This window comes from Heterodontus francisci, chromosome 12 (genome assembly GCF_036365525.1).
Source record: "Heterodontus francisci isolate sHetFra1 chromosome 12, sHetFra1.hap1, whole genome shotgun sequence".
Classification (NCBI taxonomy): domain Eukaryota; kingdom Metazoa; phylum Chordata; class Chondrichthyes; order Heterodontiformes; family Heterodontidae; genus Heterodontus; species Heterodontus francisci.
In genome coordinates this window covers 73,815,609-73,830,085 of record NC_090382.1, presented here as the reverse complement: position 1 = coordinate 73,830,085, position 14,477 = coordinate 73,815,609, and the positions used below count along the sequence as shown (strand labels likewise).

At 41.0% G+C, this 14,477-nt stretch overlaps 1 protein-coding gene across 1 annotated transcript; it reads right to left on the bottom strand.

Annotated features, from left to right (window-relative positions):
• Positions 1-4,893: 4,893 nt before the first annotated feature.
• Positions 4,894-13,420, bottom strand: LOC137375925 (microfibril-associated glycoprotein 3-like). Its single transcript, XM_068043633.1, has 4 exons — positions 13,352-13,420; positions 12,525-12,600; positions 8,942-9,414; positions 4,894-7,365 (listed from the first exon to the last, which is right to left on the bottom strand). The coding sequence occupies exons 3-4, from the start codon at positions 9,219-9,221 to the stop codon at positions 6,566-6,568; spliced, it is 1,080 nt and encodes a 359-aa protein (XP_067899734.1). The 5' UTR covers positions 9,222-9,414; positions 12,525-12,600; positions 13,352-13,420; the 3' UTR covers positions 4,894-6,565.
• Between the last annotated feature and the right edge of the window lie 1,057 nt (positions 13,421-14,477).

Here is a 14,477-nt window from a genome sequence, read left to right as displayed (position 1 = left end):
CAATTAGAGTACGATCATTGCTGCCTAGGGGCACCTTCACTATGAAGTCATTAATTAATACTATCTCATTGCACAATACCACGTCTGGTATAGCCTGCTCCAGAACGTGTTGTTCTAAGAAACTATCCCAAAAACATTCTATGACCTCCTCAACTAGGCTTCCTTTGCCCATCTGATTTTTCCAGTCTATATGTAGAGTAAAATCCCCCATAATTATCGCCGTACCTTTCTGACAAGATCCCATTACTTCTTCCTTTGTACCCTGTCCTACCATATAGATTCTGTTAAGGGGCCTGTACACCACTCGCTGAAGTGACTTCTTGCCTTTATAATTTCTCATCTCGACCCAAACCATTTCTATATCCTGGTTTCCTAAACTTAGGCTATCCCTCTCTATTGTGCTAATCATTAATTAACAGAGCCACCCCACACCCCCACCTTTTCCTAGTTTCTCGTCCTTCCTAAATGTCATGTACCCTTCAATATTCAGGTCCCACATCCTGCAGCCATGTCTCTATCAAATCGTACTTATTTATTTCTATTTGCACCATCAGTTCATCTGTTTTGTTTCAAATGCTACGTGCATGCAGTAACAGAGCCTTCAATTTTGCCCTTTTACTATTTTTGTAACCTCAAGCCTTATCTGATGATTTATTCATAGATTTGTACTCTCTGTCCCTTCCTGTCATGGTGTTTATCATTTTCCATATTAATACCTTTCTCTCGTGCTTTGTCTCTACTCCTTGATTTACCACAATTTCCCAAAATTGATTCCCTGCCCCCACTATTTAGTTTAAAACCCTCTCTCCCTCTCTAGTTATGCAACTCACTAGAATACTGGTCCCAACACGGTTCAGGTGTAGACCATCTCAACGGTACAGCCCCCACTTTCTCCAGTATTAGCGCCAGTGCCCCATGAACCGAACCCACTTCTACCACACCAGTCTTTCAGCCACACATCCATTTCTCTAATCTATTTGCCCTCTGCCAATTTGCACGTGGCTCAGGTAATAATCCAGAGATTATTACCTTTGAAGTTCTGCTTCTTAATTTGGTGCCTAACTCCTCATACTGACTATGCAGAACTTTTTTCCTTGCCCTGCCTATGCCTTTGGTACCTACGTGGACGACGATGACTGGATCCTTCCCCTTCCACTGTAGCTTCCTCTCTCCCATCTCTCCCCGAGCAGATGTCCCAAACCCTGGTAACACAGCCTTCTGGACTCACGTTCTTTTCTGCAGAGAACAGGTCAATCCTCCTCACTATACTGTCCCCTTCTACCACAACTTTCCTTTTTGCTCCCCCCACTTGAACAGCTTCCTATACCATGGTGAGTCTGCTCATCCACCCTGCAGTCTTCGCTTTCGTCCACACAGGTTGCAAGCACCTACAAACCTGTCTGACAATTGCAAAGGCTGAGGTTCCTCCACTACTGTCTGCTCGGGCTCTTTGCCTGCCTCACTCATGGTGACACCCTCCTGTCCCTCACCGCTGACCAAAACAGATGACCCTATTCTAAGGGGCGTGACCATCTTCTGGTACAAAGTGTCCAGGTATCTCTCCCCCTCGCTGATGTCACGCAGTGCCTGCAGTTCGGCTTCCCGATCAATAATCCTGATCCAGAATTCCTCTAGCTGCTTACATTTTCTGCAGACGTGTTTGTCTTTCATCGCATTGGCATCCAGAAGATCCCACATTCCACAGCTGCAACATTCCTGTCCTGCTATTGTTTCTTAATTAACTTAGAATAATTCCTATGTATACTACAATTTACTGTGCTTATTAACTAGTAGTACCACCTACATCTAAGAGTTATGTTTCTTAATTACACAGGTGTGTGTTTTAGGTATTTATTTTAAAGCTTTAGTTCTTTTAGATCACCCTAACTCGTGTGTCCTAAGCTGGCTATTAACGCACTGTCCTGTACACAAAGCACTTAGCGGCTAAGCAACTTACTCGTTTCCTGTGATGTCACAGTTATTTTTTCACTCAGTTTCTTGAAACTGAGTGCATGCTGGCTCACAGCAGCTGAAATGGTGCACTCCGCTGATCCCGACTATCTCCCGCAGGTCTGCTCAGACTCTCAGGTAGGTTAGTAAATATAGGTTTGGTAGGGAACTTACAGCAACTAGGCTCAAAAGGGTTAAGTAACTAAGCTGTGTCATAAAATAAACCTCTTATTGACTAATTGCTGCAGGTATAGGGGAGTTAACAGCTAAGAAAAACTGTGACATCCTGAACATCATTTGCCTTTTATTCCAAACTAAAGAAGGAACACACATATATTATAAAATAGAAGCAGAAAATGCTGGAAATACTCAGCAGGCCAGGTAGCATCTGTGGAGAGAGAAACAGAATTAACATTTCAGGTTGATTATCTTACATCAGAACTGGGAAAAGTTAGGAATGCAATAGGCTTTAAGCAAGTGAAAGGTGGGAGTGAGGGGGCAGAGGGTAGGAAAAAGAACAAAAGGGAAGGTCTGTGATAGGGTGGCAAATTAAATGGCAAAAGGTTTGGTGATGCAAGGCCAAAGGAAGTGGGAATGGGACAACTAAAGAACCAAAAGGTGTCTAGAATGGCAGAATGATGAAAAGCTGTCAACCACATGCAACAAAAAAAATAGAAAAATTAGTTAAAACCAAAACCCACAAAGAAAGACGAAACAAAATGGGGCAGAGGTTACAGTCTGAAATTGTTGAACTCATGTTGAATCTGGAAGGCTTTAAAGTGCCTAATTGAAAGAGGAAGTGCTGTTCCTTGAGCTTATGCTGAACTTCATTGGAACACTGCAGGAGGCCGAGGACAGGGAGGTCAGTGGAGCAAGGTGGAGAATTAAAATGCCAGGTGACCAGAAGCTCAGGGTCATGTTTGCGGTCTGAATGGAGGTGTCCCGCAAAGCAGTCACCAATCTGTGTTTGATCTCCCCAATGTATAACGGATCACACTGTGAGCAGCAAATATAGTACACTAAATTGACAGTACATGTAAATTATTGCTCCATCTGAAAGGAGGGTTTGGGGCCTTGGATGGTGAGGAGAGGAGGTAAAAGGGCAGGTGTTGCATCTCCTGTGCTTGCATGGAAAGATACCATAGGACCTTCCCTCCCCTCCCCTTTTGGCATTCTGAAGAAACTGTTCCCTCCACAACACCCTGGTCCACTCCTCAATCACCCCCTCCCCTTTCCACAGCACCTTTCCGTGCAAGTGCAGGTGATACGACATCTGCCCTTCTAGCCCCGCTTGCCTCACCATCCAAGGCCTCCAACACTCCTTCCAGGTGCAAGTAATTTTTGTGTAAATCTTTCAATTTGGTATACTGTATCCGCTGCTCACAATGTGGTCTCCTCTACATTGGGGAGACCAAACACAGATTGGGTGACCACTTTGTGGAACACCTTTGTCAGTCCACAAGTATGACCCCAAGCTTCTGGTCACCTGCCATTTTAATTCTCCACCTTGCTCTCACGCTGGCCTTTCGGTCCTCAGCCTCCTGCATGCAGTGTTCTAATGAAGTTCAATGCAATCTCGAGGAATAGCAACTAATCTTTCAGTTCGGCATTTTAGAGCTTTCTGGACTCAATGGTGAGTTCAACAATTTCAGACTGCAACCTCTGCCCCCATTTTGTTTCCTTTTTCTTTGTAGGCTTTAGTTTAAGATGGCAACTGTTTGTCATTCTTGCATTCATGCTTACTCTCAGTACATCTTTTGCTTCTTTACTTGTCCCATTACTACTCCCTTTGGCTGTGCACCACCAACCCTTTTTGTCATTTAATCTCTCCTGGTCTTCCAAACTTTCACAAATCTTCCCTTAGTTCTTTTTCCCTCATTCCCCCGTCACTTTCTTAAAACCTTTTGGATTTCTAACTTTTCCCAGTTCTGATAAAAGGCCATTGAAATGAAACTAACTCTGTTTCTCTCTCCATAGATGCTGCCTGGCCTGCTGAGTATTTCCAGCATTTTCTGTTTTTATTTCAAATTTCCAACACCTGCAGCTTTTTTTGCTTTTGGGAGGAACACACTTGTTATTCACTCCTCTAGCAGCAGTCATATGCACTGAACAACTCTTGTTATTTGTGGAATTATAATTTCCTTTTACCATTTTCCAATATTAAGCTTTGCTAGAATACATTCTAATGACAACTTTTGTTAAGACTATAGTCTCATTACTCCTTTACTAGAATTAGTAACGAGAACGACGTTCAGGATAGGATATCTTTAGACTTTGAAATTATCCAAATGACAATTCTAAGTCTACAGGATGAACCTAACAGACATGTCTCTGTACACCCTGGAATTAGGGAAGAACAATTGTTTCATTATTAACGGGTCGTCTGTTTTTGCAGATACTATAGGTCAGGAAAAAGAACATGTTGGGATATGCAACTGTCGATAATGATATTTTCGTTATATAGCCACACTCGTACTGAGGTACCTGAACCATGTGTGGTGGTTTCCATCGAGAGCCATTCCTCATTCTTACTAGCTCAAAAAAAAAGGCAAAGGAGAAATCAGATAGGCTTTAATAATGGTATTGGGCGCAATACAGCAAAGGGTAGGCAGGAATCTTCAGGGAATAAATAGGCAACTCAAAATTAACTAAGGGGAGAGGACTGAACAGGACAAAATTTGAGGACGGTGGGATGAAATCACAACTTCAACCCAGAGGACAATGGGGTAATATCAGTCTCAAATTTACTTTGTAAACTAATGCTTAAATACTGCAAGGTATTAATTCTTCCTTGTGCCAAATAAAGTCATAACTATTACCAATACGGTGTCAGCATCGAACAACTGATCAGAAAATCCAAAAGGGTTACACACTGCTGTACCAACTGCCCTATAAAGTATGAATATAAGCAAATGTATGTGGGAATTTACATCCTTTTGGAGGTTTCGTCTTTTATAGCTGGTAAGTTTAATTAACAGGTTACAACTGCATTGGTAAAATGGAATGTATACAGAACACATTATTTAATATCAGAACATAACCTGTGAAAAAAATCACAACATCAACTATTAACAACTTTTACTTCATATAAAAGCAGTACCACAGAACGGCAGTTGAAATTACAACACAAGAATATTTGCTTTGGCTATCAAAGTGTATAAGTGGCTACCATTTCCAAACAGAGTAAAATAGAAATTTCATGGACTTAATTTTCCAAGTTATAATTAACCATCATTTAAAAGGTAGAAAACTTATGGTGGGACAGAAACAAAATGTGTTGTGCTGTGACCAGTCATTAAGACTACTATTGGTCCCTGGATTATTTTTGCTGCTCATGAGTTTAAAGATCACCATTTACATATATGGAAGAGTTTGAAACTCGACTAAACTGACTGAAGAAAAAAAACAATAATGAATCATTCAAAAAAGTAAAGTGAAAATAGATTAGGTACTCAGTCAGTAGTCATCTAATGCAGTTTACTGAGAATTCAATGTAAAGCACCACTGCATTTGTACCAGATTGCTACATGCCATTTAGTTAATGCTGCTACGACATTCTTAAATATGGTCGAGGAGGCAAATATAAAAGATCAATTTCATTAAACATGTGGATCATAGCTGCTATGCTAGGATTGGCAAACACATGGAATACAAGAGGAGTAACAAGTGTAGGAACAGTTGCATGCATTATGTAGAAAATACATTAACTCAATACTTCATTGCTTTAGGAGATATTGGAAGAGAATCATGCACTTGAACATGCAATAAAATTCAGGTAGCAATATGAAAAATCCTTGTACACCTCAGTACAACAGAATAAAGATCATGAAGTGTATCTAAAAATATACATTGTAGGACAGAAAGAAAGCAGTGCTGTTAACTTAATCCTTTTTGTTGCTTCAGAAACAATAATGGGCAACTGTTACCAGTAAGGCTGTAACCTTACTGCACGGGTCTTCTAAACAACATGGGCTAGTCGTAAATAATAATCACTTTTCTAGGCTTGCAGTGAACAATTTGGTGGGTGGGGTTTGGCAGGGAAATAATGAGTTAATGCTCAAAGACTTTGTTTAAACTATCCATGGACAGGCTCTGACCACAAGGCTAGACCGCATCTTAGAGAATTTCAAGAGTGGCTACAAATTCTTGAGATTTTTTAATCAGTCCCCATTGAAACTTTAGTCTTATAATATTTATAATTAAAATATACCACAGACAATGTGATAAATGTAAATTTCTCAGATGACATTGCAAAGCACTGTCACTACACAACACCCCTTTCATTTTCTCGATAAATTTACATCCATTAAATTGAGCACGATTATCAAACAACAGCTACATACGATCGTAAAAAAAGATTTATACCGACACCTTGCATCTTCTAGATACAAATGGTTATTAGCCTCTTCAGTGGCAATCCGCAAGTGGCCACAAGCTACATATATACTTCTATTAAAACTGACAATTATAGGCAAGTTTGATGTGGGTTGAATATAGTTGCCTTCTGGTCCATTTATAACTTCTTAAAAACAGTTTGCTATCATTTTAAGTTTGCCTTTGGCCACTGAATATTTCCATCACAATTTTAATCCATATCAAAGATAGCTTACACAATTTATAAATGACTTTCATACACAACGCCATCTGTGTGTTTTGTCTGTATCTTGGGCAAAATCTCTCCAATGTGCTCAAGCTGGCTGCTTCCTTGGGATAGTGTGTCAATGCTCTGTTTCTCTGATTGAGAATGTACTGAGACTTGAACAGCAATCTCTTGGCACTCTTCATGCACATATGAGTCATCAGATTCTCCTGCAGGTGAACTGCTGCGTTGCATTTCAGTATCAATAGTATAGATTTCCTCATTGACCCCAACTGCTTGTCTATCTTTATTTTCTTCATTTGTGGCTTGCTCTGCATCCTCCATCCATACAGCCTCAATGATATCTTCTACAAAGGCCCTGCAGTTCAAGATCAGAGGTGGCAGAGGAACGCTGCGAGCAAGTTCTTCAATGTACCTGGCAAATTCCATGGTCTTAAACTGAGTTACTTTGGCCAGCTCGAGAGTCTTTGCAGATGTAATGATAGGAATGCGTTTTGCAATTTCAAATGCCTTCTGTAATTTTTCTGCTCCTTCCATCTTGAAGAAGTCATTGATTGCTTTTTCAGTTTTCCTGAGGTGACTGCTCATCATACAGAGGCGAGTGATGTTCAATATCATAACAATCGTGAAAGCAACGAGGCATACAATCATATAATAAACCCCCATGTCGCCTGTGGTGAAGACAACACGAAGAGTGACTGTGTAATTTAAGGTGCCATGAGAGTTTGTTGCAACGCATGTATAACGACCTCGATCGGCAAATGTAATACTGGTGATGTTCAGTTCTCCACTGTCTAAAATAAGCCATTTTCCATCTGTATAATGAAGAGGAGGAAATTAGAATACATAGGGATACAATCATAGAAAGTACTGGACAAGGACAAATATTTTCATTCTACACTTTTTAGACCTGTTGACAAGATTTATCTTTCTAGAATATTTAGTAAGAACAAAAGGGTTATTAAAAATCATGGTAAAATGCATAAGGACCGGACTTGGAACACCAGCAAAGTTTCTGACTGATAACAAAGGGGAATTTGCCAATACCGAGTTCAGAGACACATGTGAAAACCTGAACATAGTGGTCATGAATACCATAGCTGAAAATCCTTTCAGCAACAGACTCTGTAAAAGGCATAATGCAGTGATCAGGTCGGGTCAGGCATTTAAATAATTTAAGTACTCAGGCCCGTGTCGGATTGGCTGTTGTCAGGTCGGGTTTTAATTTTATACCCGAGCCAGGCTTTACCTCAGACCGACTCCCCCTCCCCACACCATGGGCCCAGATGCAGATACAGGCCACGCCCCATTCCCCATGCCATGCCCCTCGCCAGGCCCCACCATTTAACATCCTTTCCTGCGACTGAGCAGCAGCAGCTTCTTCCCTGTCTCTGGATGGAAAAGGCACTGCAGGTACTGTCAGTGTCTCACACCCGCGAGGTCAGTAATGGGGCTAGGGACCATGGGCTGTGTCAGGGCTGCTTCCGGTCTCAATGTGTCTCAGAGCCGGGAGGGAGGAAGGGGGGGGTGTCAGTCATGGGGAACGGGACCAGGGTCGGGTTCGCTGTTATCGGGTCAGGTCCGGGTCGGGTTTTAATTTTATACCCGAGCCAGACTTTAGTGCAGCAGTCCCTCAGCCTTGATTTTTGTGTTCAAGTCCTGGAGGGGCCTTAAATCCACAACCTTCTGACAGAGGTGAGAGTGCTACCAACTGAACCACAGTGGACACTGAATCTAACTGTAGCTAATCGATTCTCGTACTCTCTCTTCGACCCTCTTATTCTCTTTTTCATTCCCCCCCCTGTACTTTTTGTACCACACCAGTGCAGAACCTAACTGAAAATGCTCCAAATTCTCAGGCATTTTCCAAAGGATCAGCTACTGCTGTAATGCTGTAGCATTATGTAATAACTTGCCCATTTTTAATTAGTGCCACTGGATGCTAGTTGCAAAATATGGAAATATCTGTTTATCCTCTAGTGACAGAAAATGAGGTTGTTGCACTACAACTTATTCTGCCTAGCCCAGAAACCTCAGCCAATCTTTCCAAGTTCAACCCCAACTTAAAAAAACATTTTCAGAACAGAATGTTCTACCTTTATTAAGGCAGGTAGAGCTTTACTCTACAGTAGCACCATAACAGACTTGCAAACACCAATACTGGCACTGGGTGCCAGCAATGGGAAAACGGTGCCTTTCCCAAAACTAACAACCCACACCTAGTTAAGGACAGAAAGTTTATTTTTAAGTAATTCTTCTAATAACGTCAATTCCTCATATTATCCCATGTGTGCATTTTTAAAGTAATAAATCACATATTAAGCATCTGTTCTAAAAATAAATCAAGCGTTCAATAATAAATAGTTGAGTGATCTAAACTTCACGTTTTACCTGTTTCAGCGTTTTCCTCCAACAGATTTCCCTTTGAGTTGTACCAGAGAATCTTGTGCAACTGGCTGCTGTTCACATTGCATTCAATCAACACACTGGTCCCTTCCTTCACTATTAGGTCACGGTGTGCTGGTAGGCTTGAATGAAAATGAGATCCTGCATTTGCCACGGAACTGGCCCTTTCTGTACTGACATAACTGTGATTTGCACCATTATATAATGTGCAAACAAATGTGCAGCAGTTCAAAACCAAAGGTACTGTTAAACCCGAGTGCTTCATTGGAAAAGAATGAGATTTTCAGCATTTACAGCAGGCAAGTCTCATTACTTATGTAAATCTACTACAAATCCAATGCAATGTGATGCAAGTTTCATGTGCATATACAGCTTTACATAAATCAGTTCATGAAGCTTGCCAGTTTGTGTTATCGACATGGAGCTCAGATCCGATTCTCACAAGATCAATTAAAAACCTGTAATTATAAAAATAGAAATCCATGAACATATATGCATAACAAAGCATCTTTTCATTAAGTAATCATAAGGTCATATACTCGAGTTCATTAACATAGCATTCCTCTGGAAATCACAAAAAATGATAAACGGTGTTCACTATAAAATAGTTTTTCCCCTTACAAATAAGGCTGGCTGAATAGCTCACAAAACCACCTTCTCAAGGGTAATAAGTACTGGTCTTGCCAGTGACGCCCATATCCCATGAACGAGCATTAAAAAGAGTACCATTTCCTTTGGAGCTGTGAACTAATTTCCACAGGACTTATAAAACCATGGCTGTGTTTACACATCCACTTTAGTATACAGCAAAGCTTCACTGCAACATTAAAGATGGTGTGTAATCAGGGAAGCTGATCAGTAAGCTAACTTCCCATCAAACTAGAAATGCCAAACTAACTCCTTGCATGTCCATACTCATGTTGATTAATAGCTGTGACAATCTTTAAGTCTCAACTAATTTGGGACAACTCAGTGCTTTTTAATGCATCTAGATATGATGCAGCTTTAGGAAGAGTAACTGTCCCATCGAATCAGCACAGGTATTTTTCTCCACATCTGCCACTTCTGTCTAATCCCATTTTCCTCACTCCCCATTACAGTTAATTTTCTGCTTTTTCTCGTGACAATCTAAATGTCTCTATTATAATTTAGGGACTGTGGGGCAAAAATTATAAATTCAAAGAAAGAAGGAAAAAGAAAAGCTATATTGTGCCTTTCACATTCTTGGGACATTCCAACATGTTTCACCTTGAATTGTAGTCACTGCTGTTTTATAGGCAAGCACAGCAACTAATTTACACATAGCAAGGTCAGTAATGAATGTTGGCACCCTAGAAGAACTCTCTGCTCTCCTGTCCACAACCAAATGAGGCCAAGGTTTAATATTTCATCTGAACAACAGTCTGCAATGTTTTCAAACTTCCTCTTATATTTTGCAATTGCCTTAATTTTGTATCTTTTTGTTACCAGCGGAAATAATCCACCACCATTTACCTCTTCATAATGCTTCATCACCTTGAAGACCTCTATCAAATCATCCTTAAACTCTCAGTTCTACTGGTAAAAAACTCACTAACTTCTCAAGACTTTCTTTGTAACTATAATCTCCACTCCTGTACTGGCAACATTCTGGTAAATCTATGCTACACCTTTAGAATTTATTTTACACCTTCCCTATAATGGGGTGCCCACACTGTACACGATGCTCAAACCAAACAGTCTAAGGTTTTGTACAAGTTAAATATTAACTTAGTTTTGTACTCATACTTTTAGATACAAAAGCAAGGATTATATTTCTAATTTTTGGTGCTATCTACTTGTGCTACCACTGTTCATGATCTATGAATCTGTACGCCAAAGTCTTTCTACTCTTCTAATCCATTTCAAGTCTTTCCATGTATTGCCTTTCACTAAACTTCACAATTTCTACATTGAACTGTATAGGGTCACTAACTGCCTACCCTGGACATGAAACTACAATGAGTTAGTTGTTACTCCTTCAGTCTTATTTCAACCATGGGCCACTTTGGAGCACTCTTGTCTGAGTCATAAGGGCAAGGGTTCAAGCTCTTCAGAGACTTGGGCAAATAACTCAGGCCTACTCTTCAGTCGCAGGTGTTGTTTTTTGGTTGAGGCATTACTGTGAGGTCAGTTCTGCCCATTCAGGTGGGCATAAAAGATCCCATGGCACTACTTTGAAGAGAATCTGGGGAATTCTCATTGGTGTCCTGGCCAATATTTATCCCTCAACCAATATCACTAAAACAGATTATCTGACTATTACCTCCTGACTGTTTGTGGGGCCTTGCAGTACGCACACTGGCTCTCACATTTCCTAGATTACAAGTGTGACTATACTTTAAATAGCAGTAAAGAGATTGTGAAAGGCACTAAATAAATGGCAGTCTTCTTTTCTTGCCCTATTACAATCTATGGATTTTGAAACTCAAGTTTGGCAGAACTATTACTTGATTCAGCATGCATTTTTAATGACTGTTTTAACCTTGATCAGATCCTATGCTATGGTTACTCAATAAATATTATTATACTGATTCCTTAAATAAGAGACATATTGAAAGACACATAACACATTGCCATGCAGACCCCCACCTGCCAAGAATGCAGCATATCAATTCTGTCGTATGAACATCGATTTTAAACTGTTAGCTGGAGTGAAGAAAAGACTGGTTAAAAAAAAATCACCAGACACTTGGGTGGAAAAACATTTTCATACTAACAGACAGTGCTTGGAGAGACAAAGGACTATTCCCTGGTCCACTTAACCCAAAATTGGCTGTGATCACCAGACATTGAAGGTGAGGAGGCTCACATTCCAGGATGACTGCTAAGATGGCAGAATCCACAAACAGAAGTGGTCAAACCAGCTAGTCACATGACTAACCTGCTGGCCAACCTGGGTTTTTTTTTGAATTGTGCCACAGAGAAGGCAGTTGAAACTGAAGCTGGAGCAAGGAAGTGTCTCTCTCTCCCAAGCCACCGGATCCACAGAAGACACGTAAACATCAAGAGAGAAAAGACGCCGACCTCGAAACAAGTTGAAGCACGCACTGGGCCCCAACGAATTACAAGTCTGACCGGCAACCAAAGACTTCATAGCAAACTCAAAGGACAGTAAAATAGAAACCCATCTATAACCTCAAACCTTTATTCTTTTCTGTCTCTATCTGCATGTGCGTTTATCGCATATGCATGCTAGCGTGGTTGCATCACACATTCATAGTCGGTAACCGGATTAGCGTTTAAGATTAATAAGATTCTACCTTTCTTGTTTAAAATTTAAGATAACCCGTCTGAATTGATTTCTTTGCCTTACAATTGGAAAGCAGTGAACAAAGATTCACTATGGGGGAGCTAAAACACCATGTTTTTCTAAAAAGTAAACCCTGTTATGGTTAAACCAGGCAAAGGCTGAGAGGGACCCCTAGACCCCTTCTCACCTGGTCGAAACAACATATTTATAGTGTCTTTTACATTCTCACTTTTCCAGTAAGTTAATTTTCCTGTCTGCCAATATAGATTTTGAAAATATAAATTTGCTTATTTCTACCTTCATTGTGTTAACACAAGTTTACTCATCTGTTATGAAGACTGACACGAGTACAATTTTCCAGATCTGGCAGCATCTGTAGAGAGAGAAACAGAGTTAATGTTTCAGGTCCTTTTATATGTTAATATTACCATGTTTTTATTATATTGCTTTTATATTACAATTTTCCACCTCTTGTCAAGTGCAAGGAGCTTGTCAACAATTCTAAAATCACACATTTAGATACATAAGAAAACCATTTTTTCTTTCGTGTGATCTCATCACAATCATGGAAAGCATTTGCTACACTAATCGGCAGATTTTATTTGCGGCCAAGTTATTTTAGCTTCCTATCATAGATAACAAGCCTTATCCATACAAGACATTTCGAAATTGGAACTACCTCCGAACCGCCATTTTAAATTCAAATGGGAAAGGTTTACTTAAAGAAAATGTTGTCAAAAAGCTGAAGTAATTCTTACTGCAGCCGTACAAACCCTTGAAATAACAAACGCCGTTTACAAATCAAACTTACATTCATTCAATCAAACTTACTTTACTGGGGGGAAATCCTCAAACAAACCGAATATAAATTACTGGATTAAAAGCCTTACATTAAATGAAAACAAAGAGTTTAAAGAGCGTAAGTTTCCATGAGTACTCGCGGATGCGCAGTATGTTGTACTGACAACGGTAGTGAAAAGCAGCGGAGGAAGCAGAATTCCACAGCCCTTACACCGGAACACACCTACTCTGTCCCACTTAGCCCCGATAAAGTACATTACTATATTAACCAAACAACGGAAAAGAAAAACAAATCCGTCAATCGCTCTAACCCGCCAACTGACCTCTGAATCCATTCTTCTCCTGGACTGCGGCCAGCAACTGGCGCATGCGCACGGAATCCTGTTTGCTGTCAGCTCCGCCACAGAGGGCGCTGCGAAGGGAGGACAATGTTGAATACCAGCTATCCTAACAACACAAAAGCAAAACTCTTGTAACAAGAACAAAAAATGCTAGAAAAACTCAACAGATCAGGCAGCATCTGTCAGGCAACAGCACTCAAGAACCTTGATACCATCCAGGACCAGACACCCCACTTGATCAGCACCCCATCCACAATCTTAAACATTCACTCCCTTCAGCACCGCTGGTGTACTATCTGCAACAGGGTTGTCCAACATACGGCCCGTGGGCCAGAATCCGGCCCACGGATGTAAACTGTACCCTGGGCCGTTCCTCATCCTTGCCAGTGTTCCGTGACTGGAGATGGAAAATTTCCCATTGTCTTCTTTCAGACCAGCCTTTTTAAAACTTCGCGCTGTCAGTTTCACAGCTAACCGTGGCTGACAGCGGGAACAGCCGTTCCCCAACTTTGGACAGATTTGGGATTTTTTTAAAAGCCCACCAGGAAACCCTGAATCTGTCCGAAGTTGGGGAACGGCTGTTTGCGCTGTAAGCAACTGTCAGCAACTGTCAGCTGTGAAACTGATTGCAAAGTATTAATTTTAGAAGATACTGATCAACCATCTGCTGAGCATTCAGGCTTTCTGCAACTGTCAGAGAGAGAGAAAGAAAGGGGGAGAGAGGGGGCAGAGAGAAAGAGGGAGGGGGGACTGATAGGGAGAGAATAGAGGAGGGGGAGACAGGGAGGGGGCAGAGAGAGATTGATTCAGAAGTCTTAGACAGATACAGCACTGAAACAGGCCCTTCAGCCCACTGAGTCTGTGCCAACCATCAACCACCCACTTAACACTAATCCTACATTAATCCCATATTGCCACCTTCCCTCAATTCTCCTACCACCTACCTACACTAGGGGCAATTTACAATGGCTAATTTACCTATCAACCTGCAACTCTTTGGCTGTGGGAGGAAACCAGAGCACCCAGTGGAAACCCATAGTCACAGGGAAAACTTACAAACTCCACACAGGCAGTACCCAGAACTGAACCCAGGTCACTGGAGCTGTGA